The sequence below is a fragment of the Callithrix jacchus genome, chromosome 8, assembly GCF_049354715.1.
Source record: "Callithrix jacchus isolate 240 chromosome 8, calJac240_pri, whole genome shotgun sequence".
Taxonomy (NCBI): domain Eukaryota; kingdom Metazoa; phylum Chordata; class Mammalia; order Primates; family Cebidae; genus Callithrix; species Callithrix jacchus.
The window spans coordinates 53228264-53244349 of NC_133509.1; the positions used below are offsets into that span (position 1 = coordinate 53228264).

Genomic DNA, 16086 nt, shown 5'->3' on the forward strand with positions numbered 1-16086 from the left:
TCAGCTTTCTCAAGGGTCAGGTGTTTGTAAGTGTATGGCGTTATTTCTGAGCTCCATAAGAGTTTTTTTCCCCCTCTTTGAGGTAACACAGTTCATGTGGCCCATAGCTACAGTACTTTGCTGTCCTTTCTCCATTCATTAACACAGCACTTATAGATCACCTGCTATGTTCTTTCCATCCTCTGGTTTCATGGCACAGTTTTCTAGAGTTTCTATGTCTACTTTGATTCCTCAAGCTGTATAAATAGCTGTGGATACATATTGATTACTGGACACTGATATGGTTTCTAGTGATTTATATAGCCTGCCTTGGCTCAAGTCAGTCAGTTAAATCTGTTTCTCTGGCACTTCCCCTTGCTGTGGGCCATCACAAACTCTTTCTCTTAGATAACATATTTTCTTCTGCAGGTTTCTGAAGATCATTCCCAGTCAGTAGTGATCTCTCTCAGTGGAAAGAGCAGAGATCAGCAGCAAATTCTTTTCGGTACCAAGTCATTACATTACATTAATGGTAACCACCAAACTTGCTACAAACTGATTGAATTAATTTTTTTCCTTCATTGGAGGAGGTAAACATCAACATAACTGATACCAATTTTATTAATATCTTGAAGTTTTTTTTTTTTTTCAAATTGTGAATCATACTTGGTGTTTTTGAGCTGGCCGCTCCTCCTCCTCTCACAGGAGCTCTGCAGGTGCTACTTTTAATATGCCTTCTTTCTTTGCTGCAAAGCCTGCCACAGTGTCTTGCAGCTCAAGGGAAGTCAGGTTTTACTGTCAGCCCCATAGGTTATCCTCCTATTGTCAGAGTGATAAATTTGCTCCCCACACAATGGGAGAAAATAGATCAGATGGTGCTCGCTCTATCTGGGTCCCAGCTTCCATTCATAGATCAGAAAAGCCTTTTTATTTAACTTTTATTCTTCCAGTTGACAGAAGAGCTAGTGGATGAAAGCAATGCTTGGACATAAGCCAGCCTCTGAAAGGTGGGCTTTGGAAAGCAGCTATGCGAATAGTGCTGTCCAAACGTTAGACAACTCAAAACAACTCTGGGAAGCACGAGCCCTGCAGATAACAGAGAGAAATGTAGAGTGCTACCATAAGAATGCAGAATGAATGCTGAGGTGTACCCTTAAGGGCTGGAGGTCTGCAAAGCACAGAAACCAGAGTGAGAATATAAGATCAGAGGTGACTAATTCCAGAGGGAGGTGACCAAGTAGTAAGGGAAGAAACAGTGCAAGTCAGTTTTCCCCAGCCTGCTTTGTTCTTTGCCATTAATCAACTGTATCTTTTCCCAGGCCCTGCAGAGTCCACACAGGCAGGGAGGGAGGTCTAGAATGCATGGGAATCAGTTCAGGAAGTGTCTAGTTGACCTTTGATGTGGTGAAGGCAGGTGGATCTGGGGTTGATCATAGTGGGCCTGAAATGCTTCTTCTGAGAAGCTTATCTAAAGTCTTCACCACACATAGATTTTGTAGTAGGGATTTTGTCTTTCTTCTGTTTTTTAATTGCATTTTAGGTTTTGGGGTACATGTGAAGAACATGCAAGATTGTTGCATAGGTACACACGTGGCAGTGTGATTTGCTGCCTTCCTCCCCTTCACCTATATCTGTCATTTCTCCCCATGCTATCTCTCCCCAACTCCCCACCCCCTCCTGTCCCTCCCCTATTTCCCCCCAACAGACCCCAGCGTGTAGTGCTCTCCTCCCTATGTCCATGTGTTCTCATTGTTCCACACCCGCCTATGAGTAAGAACATGCAGTGTTTCATTTTCTGTTCTTGTGTCAGTTTGCTGAGAATGATGGTTTCAAGGTTCATCCATGTCCCTACAAAGGACATGAACTCATTGTTTTTGATGGCTGCATAATATTCCATGGTGTATATGTGCCACATTTTCCCTGTCCAGTCTATCATCAATGGGCATTTTGGTCTTTCTATCATATATATAGAAGCAGAGCTGAGAGAGAAGGAAAGAGAGTCAAAAATTAGTCCTAAAGCTAGTAAGGACAAGTAATCATGTTTGTTCTTTGCTTCTTTGGGGTTTTGGAGAAATATTAAAAGGAAAGTCAATCACTGATCCAAAATGGTGATTCTAAGAACAGAGAAGTGCTTGCCGACTTCATGGGTCATACTGATTACTTGGATGAAGGGTCCTGTGTGGCTAAGTCCCAGAGGGGTGACTGTGAAGCCTGACTATGCATCTGAATTAACTGGGAGTTCAGACCTCACTCTGGGCCCACCAAATCAGAATCCTATGAAAATGACCCAGCTTTTATGTTTTTTTTTTCTTTTGTGTTCATTTTTAAATCTCTAGTTATTCCGGTCTATAGCTGGGATTGATGGCCACTTTTCTAGAATGAAATCATGAGAGGTTCAGAAGAATGATGTCATTGCCCTCAGAACAGCACCTGGTCCATGGGCAGGTACGAAGTACTAGGAGCATCTGTTCTGTCTACACCACGGCCCACGTACATAGGACCCTGGAGATTCAGTCTGTCCACCCAAGGCCACTTCATATACTTCAGGAAAGAAGCAAGTTGGCTGTTTGTTTTGCTTGGGACTATACACTCTGCCCCATGCTCATTATGTGGATATAGAAAGACTAGGATGAATCGCTCTCCATCTAGCAAAATCATAGTTGAGATGAGCACAACAAAGATAGAGAGATTAAAAAAAATAGAGGTTGGTTGATACAAGATATCCAAGGGGGAAAAAAACCCCATGTAAGTTGAAGGAGTGCAGGAAATGGGGAGGAGGATCAGATAACAAAATAGAATCCAGTTGACCTTCTGCTTTATAGCTTGTGTAGGTGAAGGTGTCACTCACAGTAGTAGTCAGCAGAGTCTTATGATAAAAAACTTACTCCTATTTTGTTATCTATAAATCCCCAGGATGAACAGTGAGTTTTTTGTAGAGAAATAGTAGATTCAAAACAGTGCTCAAATTTTCATGTCAAGGTAATTGGACCATTTGAATGTTAGATTCCTTGTTGGAAATATTTGTTATGCTACATTTGGTGAATGGAAATAATTGGGCAGAGCTCTTAGTCTTGATTGTTTGTGGCCACTGGTTCACCATTTTATCAGAAGCCTGAAAGGAGGAGGAGGAGTATGGATAGTTCAAAGAGAAACCAGAGCAGTGACTGGAAAACAAATTTGGCTGACAAATTTGTCTCCTTTTATGTAAAGAATGAACTCGGCAACATCAGATTCTTAATCTATTTGCCGTAGGAGAAGGTGGGGGGAATAATTCAGAGAAAAAAAATAATTGCCTCACCTCTTTCCAAAGCATACTTGTCATCAATCTAAATGTCATTATTACTTTGACAAATATCTGGCGATTTGCTGTTTTAAAAGACACCATAATAAGAAACATGTGTTACGGCTGCCATTTTGGCTCTCTGTTCACTCCATGGCATCTGTGTTCAAAGAAAAGCACAGATGTAAACAGGATGACCCTGCCCAATTTGGAGGCATCGCAGTGACCACCTTTCCCCCCTCAATGGAAAAATGCTTATCCGTCTGTTTGAGAAGCAGTGTTCGAAAAGTATCAGGACTAGTGGAAAATTCAGTCATTTAATTTGTTCCTCAACCATTGTGGATTGGGATAAAAGGACAGGAAAATGGTTGCAGAAATCTACATCGATTCTCATAGGGCAAAGGCTCTTATTTTTGAAGTCTTAGAACACAGGAGTTTCCTCAGTTGTCTTTGGTTGTACATTTGGAGTTTAAGGCTGTACCATCCAGGGACTCTTCCCACAGGAAAGAATCAACTCTAGGTCACCACAACACCTCCTTTGCAGTCTCCAACCCATCTGAGCCATCTCTCAGATTATACCTATTCTATGTGCCAAACTTGTGCAAAGCAGAATCCAAGTAGGTATTTTCCTGGAAGAGACTACTTTATTGGTTTACAGGTTGTTGCTGCAAATGATGCCTGTGGCTGGGAATTTACAGCTTCTCAAATTCGGCTCTGGCCCTTTGTCCTTTTGTTTTGAAATCCTTCCATGTGGCTGTGAAACTAATGACATGAACAAAAAGGAGATTGCACTACCTTCTCATCCAGGAAAAATAATTCTAGGCACTTCCAAGAGAGAGGGTTGGCTGGATTCAGTAAATTATAAACCATGGGAATGGTAAATTTGACATTCAGTGTTGGGTGGAGGGGGGATGGATTGTTTGATTTTGCCTCTGTTGTCCTTCCTTAGTGGCAAAGTTTATGTATTTAACAAATCAAAGGAGTGCCTGTCTGTGCACTGCTTTTCAAGTATTCTTCTCTTTTGTCCTGTGATATGAGGAGATGGGGAGAAGGCAGTACTGTGGGTGTTGAAGGTGGGGCTCCCTGGAGTCAAGGTTACTCTACAAGAGCACAGTAGCAGATGGAGTGACTGCCGTAGGTCCTTCTGCCACCAGATGCAGTCAGCTTTCTTTTCTGGGGTAAGGGCTGTCCCAGTGTGCATTGTAGCCTTTGACATTTGGTCCTGTGTTTTTAGTAAGGCAACTGCTAGCTGACCAAGTAAGACTGCCATGATCACTGAATGTGGGGGAAGTAGTGCTATCAGATGCTGCACCTTCCTCCTGTTTTCTGGCTTTCATTAAGATTCGATGTCACAGGTTCAGTTTTCACTGATATCCCAAGATACCCATGAAAGATGCCAGGGGTGTGTCCCCATTTCGAGAGGGTTTCTGTGAAGGACCTGTGCCACTCTGGCTCAGTTAGTCCAAGCCCACTTGGAAGATTTCTTAGGGGAAAACGCCTTCACGTAGTTTCCTGAAGCTGATGGCTCAAGCACCTCTGACTATTGGGTCTCGATTCATATTTATCACCGCAATTTGAATTGAAAATTAAGGTGCAAAAGAATGATTCCTTACACTGTACAGTGTTTTATACTCCAAGATTGAGAGCCACAGGCAGTAGGTAGAATCTCTGTTCAGCTCAGAAGGAGGGTTTGGCAATTAGCCAGTTGAGAAGTGAAATATCTGATCCAAAAAAGGTGGTGAAGAAACAAGTTAAGTGTCCCACACTGGGCTCTTTGGGGTTTCACACCAATTTCAGGGAGTTAGGATGGCTATGTGTACTTAGTGAGCTCCTGTTGTCTCATTCCCTGACTCTGATGCCTCATCATAAGTCATATTCATCTGTGCACGTGCCCCTCCCACCCCTGGGCTGAACTTTCTAATTCCTGGTGTACTACCACAAAATCCTTCATTAACTATTAATATCATTAAAGAGGAAAAAATTGTCCCTGTTATCAGATGCTTACAATTCAAGGCCTGTTTGGAAAGTGCCCCATCAGTTCCTTCTGTGTAATTTGAGCTGGAGAGTTATTGTCCAGCCCTCTGTCCACCCCTCCTAGAAAAGCATTTTGCTTGAGTAGGATCTTCAGAGTTTGACCAGAGGGAGTGATTCCCTAACCTGTAGCAGACCTAGAATTTCACAGCTGAGTGAGGCAGCCTTGAGAAATAGGGAATGAACTAAGTCTCCAGAAATAAGAATGGGATCTAAAGTGAAGAGTCGACAAGGGGCAGTCAGAGGAGCCAGTGGGTTTGGGACTCAAACTGCAATGAATCCCTGCAGCAGGAGATAGTTCCTATGGAGTCTGAAGCTGAGCCTGAGAGAGCTAAGAGGAGGGGCTCAGGTATCTTCAATAAAGGCTGTCTCTCTAGCATTTCCATGTAACACCAAAGGTAGAGCAAGACTCTGGAGTCAGTGCCTTAAAAGCAGTGATGCTAGATATGTGTCCCCATCTGCTTTTCAGGCAGGTAAAGTTGTTTCCTAAGTATCCTAGCAAAGTAGTTGCACCCTCAAGCAACTCAAGGTATAAGGAATAGACAAAATACTTTTATAATGCTCAATTTCATTAAACACATGCACCATGTTGTTGCCCCTGCCACACACGTTATACTTTTACCCAAAATGATGATACAATAATAGTGTTAAAGAAAATTTAGAAAAGGAAAAATTGAGTGCTTCTGCAACCAGCCGAGTGGCTGTTTCATTTTCATAGGTGTCTATCATTCTTGCCTGTATATAATCACTGAAGGCATTTTGTATTCTGCTTTCCTCACATCATAAATGTTTTTCTGTGTTTCCACATAACCTCTATAATTGCCTTCTTTAATTGTTAAAGCATAGAACATCCTGAAGAAGCCTCATAATTAATAGATAATCTTTTTCTTTGGGATATTTAGATTCTTTCAAGATTTTTTTGTTTTGTTTTGTTGCACCCATTATACTGCTCTTATCACAGCTGGGTGCACACTTTTCTTTGCTTGTCTTGAATTGCTCCCAGAAGTAGAATTACAACAGAAAAGGTTATGGAATTCTTTATGGCCCATTTCACATATTTCCATATTGCTTTGCGAAAGAGTTGTACTCAGTACCACCTTGCCTGGAATTTCATCAGCTAAATTGCAATTCTGACAGCATTTTTTCCCCACTTTTGCAAGTTTTGTAGATGTAAAATGATACATCAAAGTTGCTTTAAGTGTCATTCCTTTCATTACTAGAAAAGATAGAATCTCTTCCATATGTTTGAATTTTCTTCTAATATGCATCATTTATTCATATTCTTTGCTGATTTCTTTGAGGCTTGTTTTTTTCCCCTACATTTCAATGAAATAGTAACCCTTTTGTCATGGTGTTACAGTCTGTCTGTAGTCTGTTAAATGTTGGTGTTTCCATTGTTCTGAATTTCAATAATTTTTGTACAATCATATCTGTTTTATTTCCTTCGAGTATATCTGATACATCAGAGCATGGATAAGTATTAAGTCTGTAAAGAATGTAGCCTCTTCTGTTGCATGCTAGTTGTTTTAGAATTTAATTTTAAAATGAAATATTTGATTATGTTATCTGTCCATAACTTATCTTTTTATGTTTCCTGTGGATCTTACTGAAAGCTTTTCTGATTTCCCATCCACATCTCACAGAGACATGTGCTTAATAACCCTGCTTTTCTCCTGTTGTATGGAAATCTGCTTTGTCATATGCTACACTTTACATAGTCAGACCTGTTGATGGACTGTCCATATTGTGCTACTTTTTCTCTTTGAACCCGTATCAGAGTGAATTAATGAACTTGGCTTCATAACATTTACTAAATCTTGGTTTTCTTCAGAATAAGAAGTCCTTACTGTTTGTATTTCCAGATTAGTTTTGTAGCAGTTTGTTAAATTCCAAAATATCCTATTGAAATTATAATTGAAACCTTATTAAATCTTTAAGTTACATTGAGGGTAATAAGCAGTTACAAATATTAATCTTCTCATCCTGTAACAAAGTACACCTTTCCATTTCATCAAATCAAATCTTTTTTTATAAAATAAGTTTTTGTAGTTTGATTTTAAAGATTGCATTCACCTAAGCAGATTCCTAAAAATTTAATATTTTGTATAAACCATAGTAGAATCTTTCATTATGATTTCGAACTGAATATATGGGTTACTTGCTTTTGTTTATTTCTAGTTTAGGTATTATTGTTTTCCACCTATAAGGCATCATCACTATTTAGTTGTCACTTGTATCAGAAGAAATGCAAACCTCCCAGGCAATGTAAAAGGGCTCCAGTCTGTTCAGGAAATGTTGTTCTGTGACCTTTGAGAAAACTTCCTTCTTTCTTCAATAGCCTAAAAGAGTAGAACTGAAGTGAGGTATGAAAGGAAGAGAAAATTAAAGTACATACATCCATGTTGGGAAAATGACTTCATCCCCTACAAGATCTCCTAGGAATATGACCTTCCAAACAAGCACAGCAAGAAGCCTTCCTGAGGCCTTGGAATACTTCTTACTGCCAAAGTGGAACTTGGGGTTCAAGATATTAAAGGAAGTTGGCTTGGAGCTTTGACAATCTTGAAACATTTGTGTGTGGCTGGCTAGAAGCATAGTCCCCTCCCCTCCTTAGTTGCTGTATCTGTTTTATCTGACCGGGAAGCAGTGTCCTCTGGGAACTACTAGAAGAAATGTCAGTAACAGAAATTAATTCTGAAATTATGGGCAAGATGATTGAGTTAATGAGCTAGTGGAACATTTATCCTCTGGACATGGCATCAGGGCCTTTTAGCAGCATTTCCCTGACCCACCCCCATCCTGTGAGATGGAACCAAATGTTTTCCTTCTGCCAATGATAATAGTCAAGGTCACTCATCGTAGGCACAGGACTGCCATTCTGATAAAGCCTCCCAGTCTTGAGGTATGGATCTCCTTCGTGAACTGACCCACACAATCTTCTATGTAGCATATCACATCTTTCCTGGAATGTTATTCAAGAATTACTCAAACAATGAAAAGAGTAGTAGTATTTGTAGCTAGACCCAAGTTCAAATCCAAACATGTTGATTACAATCTTATCATGGGAATGTGTCTTAAATTCACTATGCCTCTTTTTTTCATCTGTACAATGAAAATAAAAGCATCACCTCCCCTAATTACTTATTCAGGAAATATTTAATGCATACTTCCTGTGTGCCAGGCACTGAGGTGGGCACAGCAGAGGACGCAACACACTCATGGAGCTCGTATTCTAGTGGAGAAGGGAGTAAATTTATTTTTAAAATGATGAATGCCACAGGAGATAATAAAGCAAAACCCGTGACAGAGTGAGGGTGATTGTTGTTTTCAAAGGGCTGACCAGAGACTTCTCTCATAAGATGTTTGAGCACAGAACTGAATAAAGGATGGAAATTAACCCTGAGAATATTGGAAGAGCATTTCAGGCAGATGGAAACACATGTGCCAAGGCTTTGTGATGGGAGCATCCTTGTCCAAAAAATAGAGGAAGACCAGTATGATTGAAGCAGAGGATGTGACGGAGAGCATGCAGCTGATAGGTGAAGTTAGAAAGGTATGAGGGAACCAGGTAGTGCAGGGCAGTGATTTGCAAACTACATCCAGTAGGCCAATCCAGACTATGACCTGTTTATGTACAAACCTGTAGGCAAGGGAGGTTTTTAAATTTTTAGAAGAATTTTTTAAAAGTTTTTTTAAAGGACAAATTCTTAAAATAAAATAAGGCTGGGCATATGATAGCTTACTCCTGTAATCCCAGCACTTTGGGAGGCCAAGGTGGGTGGATCACCTGAGGTGAGCAGTTTGAAACAGCCAGGCCAACATGGGGAAACCCTATCTCTACCAAAACTACAAAAATTAGCTGGGCATGGTGGTGCACACCTGTAATCCCAGCTGCTCAGGAAGGAGGCCAAGGTAGAAGAATCACTTGAACCTGGGAGGTGGAGGTTGCAGTGAACGGAGATTGCACCACTGTACCCCAGCCTAGGCAACAGAGTGAGATAACTCCATCTTAAAAAAAAAAAAGAGGACAGTAGGACAGTATCATATTGGGCCCACAAAGCCTACAATATTTGCTATCTGGCCTTTTACAGAATAAAAATGCCAACTCCTGATGCAGGGCCTTAGAGGCCAGGGTGAGGACTTTGTACTTGTATTCTAAGTATCATAAGAAGCAACTGGGGGATTTTGAGCAAGCAAGTAACATGTGATTGACAGTTTTTAAAGGATGACTCTGGCTGCCATGTTAGCTCAGACTGTGAAAGGAGGAAGGACGGAGCAGGGAGCACAGTTGGAAGATTGGTCATTAGCAAAATCCTGATGAGACTTGGTGATGACAGAATGGACTAGATTGACAGGTGCAAGGTGCTGAGTAGTGGGATACAGAGTATACTTTAGAGATGGCACCAAAAGATGCTTTGGACTAACTGGGGGGTCTGAGAAGAAGAAAGGAGTGAAGGATGGCACCAGGATTTCTGGTCTACTCACCCCTCATAATATTGTTTTAGAAACAGAATGAGAAACTAATTTTTTTCTATTTCTGTGGCTTGACCCTTCCATTTCTTCCACCATTTTGCAGTCAGGGTTTCCTTTCTAAGGCACAACTTTGAGTGTGACACTCTCCTTTCAAAAATCTACTCCAGTATCTCATTAGCTGTGGAACAAAGTCCACCACTGAGCCAGCCAGTCTGAGCCCTCCATAATCTGGCCACCCCTCACCTGTATCCTGTATCATGTCCTGTCACTCCTGTTCATCCACCCCAGCCCAAACCAGAGAATGGTCTGCGAGACCCCATGTGTGCTGTAGTTTTTCCACTTCCAGGCTTTTGCCTACATGTGCACCTCTCTCTTACTATGGAGGTGTGCCAACAGTCCTACCAGAATGTTGTGGTTTACTTTTACAATAAGGTAATTGCATGGTACCTCGTTATCCTTCTAGTCTATTTCAACACTCTCCACCTTCACTTCTTTTAACAGGTGTTTCCATTTGTAACATGATTTTTACACACAAATCTTATCTCCCACCATCAAACTTCAGAAAAGAAGATGATATAGCATACAGTTAAGTGCTTTCACCTTTGTTAAATCCTGACTGTGGACTTGGAACCTCTATGACTTTGAGCAAGTTACTTAATCCCTTTAAACCTCAGCAGTTTGTGCCCAATGGTAGTAATCACCATGATAATTATCAAAAGCTCAGTTGGAAAACTACTTCTGCCATTCTAGCCCTTGATGCTTGATGGTTCCCTGAAAGCAATGGTTCTCAAAACATGAGCCCCCTTGCTTTTGGGGATCAATGACTCTTAATTCTCCTTATGATTACAGAGTTGGTAGGGGCAAAGAAGAGTTGGAGGAAGATGTGACTCATGATTAACAGTAGGAAGTATAAGTTGGTCAGTAGATCAGTTTGAGATGTAGGACTGTTTGAGAGGACACGTCCACAATATAAGCCATCAGGAGCCATCGATTCACTTGTAACAATATGAGTGACTAGGACCAGTTTTTGTTAGATTGACAAGATGTGAAAATTATTTGGTATGTCTAATTTTAATGTAAGCTCTTGACACATTTGTAAATACAGAAACTAAAGTTAGTGCAAATGATTTCAAGAAATATGAAAATATTGTGAAGAGCATTGTAATTCCACACAGTATTAAAACCTGGAGAACACTTAAATATCTCTGTAGCTGTGGGAAAAAGCACAGCCGCATTTATATTTAGTTACCGACTTTTTTGGAACATGATAGCACGTTTATCCTTTTTCTCTTCTTTAAGCTCATTATGTGACATGAAAAACCATCTCTTTGACAGAGTGATTCTGTTAATGCAAATAGAATTGAAATAAAATTACTCCAGGCCTTGACTCCACACCACCTGATTCCCCTTCCTCTGCATTTCTCATTACTGTGGTTGCAGGTGGACATGGGAGCCGGGCAGAGCCTCAAACCAGCCCTTGGGCTGCTGGTCTGTAGCTCTGAATAAAATGGACTGCATAAGAAAAATGCTAGAATTATCTTCATAATTAATTTTTATCTCAAGCTTTGGATTTTCTTTCTGTGCATGTTTGGGGAGGGCAGGGTTTATGTTCAAATATTTTCTCCAAAGGGGTATGTGATCAAAAACTTTGTCACTGGTTAGCATGATGAGGAGATACTTAGGTGAGAGGTTGGAAATGTTGATGCCATAAAAATCCTAGAATTTTCTGTAGGTTGCCATTTTCCATGATACCTACTCATCTCTAACTATAATAAATTATAGCTTTGTCTCACATTATGTACTATTCAGTTCAGCATAGTGACCTGTGAATCAGATTCAGGGAAAGAATAAGAAACAGACGCCAGTGGCTTTATGTTGGGCCATCTCTCCCTCTCATGCCTCCCTCTCCCACTGTTTGGGCAGCCACTGAGCAAATAGCCAAAGTGGAGCTGCCTGGTGAGGCAGAGAAGATACCTAGATGGTCTCTCAACTGAAGGATCTATTTCTGCATAACTGGTTACCCTTTTAAAGTCCTGGATTTCAGAGCCATCTCTTGTTGGTGAGATCTGTGTAAAAAGGACCCATTTAAGGGAGTGGGCAGAAGGCATAAGTGCCTTGATGGGAAAAGACTGCATGGCACAGATTGTGACCATGTGCCTGCCTGCCTGCCATGCTGCCTTTGTGTTGCTAGGCTATGGCTACATCATGTTTGTTTCTCTCTCTCACTCTGAATGCTTCTGAGAAGTTTCAAAGGAAGGTAAGCAGTACCTGTGTCATTTACATGCTTCTCTGGTAGAACAGCTCTGGATTTCTGCTGATCCTGGGCAGAGGCTATTTCTGGGAATAGATTTGGTCCCACACACCCTCTCCCAAGGATGTTGCATGGCTGTGGTTGGTCACACGTCTCTTTTTGCCCATAGACCAGCCAGTTGCTTCTGGAATGAATTCCTTAGGAGCTTTGCAATGGGTCTTTCCATGGTAGTCTGTCTCCCAGAATTATTGTGCTGCTTGCTCCCAGAGAAGCCACAGTTGGCATGTGCTGACGTTATTCTTCCTCATTTCCACAGGCAGCACAAGGAGGTGGCCACAGGACCCTGTTATATGGCCATGCAATTCTCCTGAGGCACTCTTTCAGTGGAATGGTAAGCAACTCTTATGTCCACTTTCATCATTGGAGGAGGAGGAAAAACTGAACTAGCTGAGTACAGGAAGCCAGCAATAACAACAATGTAACATCAGGAACAATTGGAATGTAACTAATTATAGCACAGTATACCTTGGCATTTCCTTGTATGACCTACCTCAATTTGCAGTGGTTAAAATGATGTATTGGTGTTTGACACCCCACCTCCAACTCCGTGAAGAAGGCCATGTATCTTTTATTTTGCCAAACCTAAACCTACCAAATACAGCACTTTGATTTACTAGATGCTCAATAAATATTTGTTTAATTGACAAATGATCACATGGCTCATGGAGCAACTGATCTCTTTAGTATACAAGGATAACCAGCATAGAAGAAAAACCAATCAAACAAATTTTGTGACAGTTCACCTCCTTTACCTACAAGAGAAATAGAATGATTCCAATGCTTTCAGTCCTGGAAGAACTTGCAGGTGTTATGCTAATCCAGAGACAGGAGGAAGACAAGGGGAAGGCAGTCACAGAAAGCTGCATGGCTATTACTAATCAGGGATCTAGAACTAGAATTAACCAAAGGATGACGTCTCAATGATGTAGCTTGAAAAAAAATTGCTACATTTTAAATAAATATAATTTATTTATAATTTACAATTATAATTTTATAATTTAAAATACAGATATTATAGTTTTGCATGGAATATTAAGGAGAATATTATTGTCTCAATCAAGTATAACATATGCCATTCCAATAGTGTATCATCCTCACTTTCTATCCATATAAGGAAGGCTTGTCATTTTTCTCTAGCCCTAGTGAAAAACTGATACATTAATTCAAACGATTTCCACGCATTTATACCAGCAGCGTGATACAAAGTTCATCTCCAGGCTTGAACTATCAAACTGACAACAGGAGCAACAGCTGCCTCTTAAATAATTCATTTGCTGCAGCATATTTTTTTTTTTTTTTTTGAGCACTGGTAAGAAGTTGACCTTTTCAGCCTGAACGTTTGTCTGCTGTAGTCCTTTCTGGCAAAAGACCGAAAACAAAAATGACCAAACAGAAAGTATCCAAGTAGGAGATGGAGACGTTTTTGAGAGTAGGGAAACTTTGAACCCTGATAATCTCTGGAATTGAGGAGTGATCTCTCGTGTTTATCTATAAGGTAAATAAACCTAACACTTTTCTTTACCTAAATGGAATAAACCAAACTTCAAAAGCCTACTGGCTTCAAAAACAGGCTAACATCCTGGTAGTGACACAAAAGCTTTATCATTAAGTTTACCCCTCCTTAAAAAAAAGTTCTACTCACAGTGAACATATACTGTATATTGGCTAGCTCCTTTTAAGTACAACTCTGGGAATAAAGCCTGTAAGATATGATTTTGTACATTGCAATGGTTTCCCATCTTCCTCTTGCAGAGAACTAGAACTGTGGCTCAGAAAGCACATCCCAACAGCTTACCTGCCTCTCACTCTAATTCTAAGAAGAGCTGCTGTCCCCATCCAGTGAAGGAGGCCAGGGGATTCTTTATTAAGTTAGTTTAGCAATCATTTTTAAGTTTCACCTCCCCATGTATCTTTATAATAAGCAAAAATAAATATTATTTTGAGAAGTTTTAAAGCTCATAGAAAATGTGAAGAAACAAAAATAGAAGTGGGCGAGTCATCCATGTCCCTGCACATTATCCAAAAGCAACTTCTGTTTCATTTTTGTGTAATTCCTTTTAGTCTGGTTGCTACACATTTAAATTTCTGTTTACATGTTAACATATAAATGTACTGTTTTATATATTACCTTTCATCTCAGTGTATTGTAAACAATGTTTTAGCTATTACACATTCTTGATAAATATTCTTAATTACATGGCATTATATAAAAGAGATGTATCAAAAGTGATCTAGCTTTTTCATTATTGTTAGTCATTTATGTTCCATTTATATTGTTTCTAACTTAAAAATGTCTCAGAGTATCTTTGAGGCACCTTTAATATTTCAAATTCATTTCTATAACATATAGTTCTATACATTAAGTCACTGAGTCATCAGGTAAGAGCATCTTTGAGGTTTTAAGTGTATCGTAACAGTATTTTCAGCTGGGCATAGGGTGGTTCACACATATGATTTCAACAGTTTGGGAGGCCAAGGCAAGAGGATCACTTGAAGCCAGGAGTTCAAGACCAGCCTGGGAAAAATAGCTAGACCACATCTCCACAAAAAATTGTTTTAATGAGCTGGGCATGGTGGCACACACCTGTAGTCCTGGCTACTTGGCAGGCTGAGCTGGGAAGATTGCTTGAGTTCAGGCATTTAAGAGTGCAGTGAGCTAGAATTGTGCCACTGCACTCCAGCCTGGACAACAGAATGAGACCCTGTCTCTAAAATAATAATACTTAAAAATGAAAGTATTTTATTAAGACATGTACCGATTAACTTTCCAAAGAGCAAGATAAATAGAGCTCTTTTCACAGTAGCTCACTGTTGAACGTAACTGGAAGCTAGCTAGTGGTAAGATACCAAGACTCAATGGAAGAGTGTGACTTCACTAGTATTTGCTCTTCTTTCACAGTATCTAACGTGTTTGACTACATCAAGATCCCAGACAGACAAACTTGCCTTTGATGTAGGTCTCCGGGAACATGCCACAGGTGAGTCAACATTCCCAGATCTCTTGAGCTCAGTCAGGGTCTTGAGCTAAGGGCTTTTGAGAAGGACTCTGAATGTGTTATTCATTTGGGATTCCAAACCAACCTGTTTAAGAAATAGGTCTGAGAAAAAAATTGCAGAATAATGGACTAGAGAGAGAAAGTGTAATGGAAACTCAGAAATTAAGAATGAAGGAGAACATAATGTTTTTACCATAGTCAGCCAGTATCTCAAAGAAAAACAATTTTTTAACATCATTAGGTACTGAAAGTAAGTGGACAAGTCGTTCTTGATAAGAACCACTGTTACTAAATAACTGCCAAAAAATGAAGGTAGCATAATAAAAGCTTAAATAATGAAATGTAGTGTCTAGATCAAAGGAGTAGTCCTGTTTTGTTCTGCAATGAATGAGCTATGTCTAAAGTGGTTCTCCAAATGTTGCTTAATGACATCTACCATCATGATTTGCCATTCTACTGGATCCTTTTCAACATCATTTAATTTATGCGTTTATTTAAATTTCATTACTTTTGTACTTAGAATTTTACAGACAAAAAACTTATTGCCGTAAGTATAAACTGTTTTTGCTTGCCTCAAAAATCAAAGAACACCATGTCATTAAGTAATTTAAGAGATGTTGACAAATATTATAAAGCATTAACGACACACTAGTTCCAAATGTAAAACTTTATTTGAAAGCATCAGAAGGTATAAACGGGTAGTAAAGATAAAAATAAATTTCTCATTGTATGTACCAATGTCATTTAATTGCCTTCCACCAATGATATTCAGCATATATTTTGGGAACCACTGGATTTTTTTTTTTTTTTTTTTTTTTTAGTATAGTCAAAAATATTGACAGTCAAGAATCAGGTGCTGAAGTTGCTGACCAGGATGACACAGGTTCTCACTGGAAACCAGAAACAAAGAACAGAGGGAGGATTAAGATAACAATCTACAGATAGTCAAAGTTATAGTATCAAACAAGATGCTGACTTGCTGAGGTTCTTCCAAAGACCAACAGAGCCGTGGGTAG

General features: G+C 39.8%; 1 protein-coding gene across 14 annotated transcripts in view; it reads left to right on the forward strand.

Moving 5' to 3' along the window:
* The window catches only part of RYR3 (ryanodine receptor 3), a 572638-nt gene that overhangs the window by 221263 nt on the left and 335289 nt on the right, over nucleotides 1–16086 (forward strand). For 12 of the 14 annotated variants that reach the window (XR_013521058.1, XM_054240576.2, XM_054240580.2 and 9 more), the window contains 2 exons: nucleotides 12331–12405; nucleotides 14974–15052. Coding sequence is in view for 13 of the 14 variants with exons in the window: in XM_054240576.2 (XP_054096551.1) it covers nucleotides 12331–12405; nucleotides 14974–15052 (154 nt within the window). In the remaining variant the exon portion in view is untranslated. Of the gene's footprint in view, nucleotides 1–11686; nucleotides 12021–12330; nucleotides 12406–14973; nucleotides 15053–16086 lie in introns of those variants that run through there. The other 2 variants (XM_054240583.2, XM_035259927.3) reach the window with 2 other exon arrangements.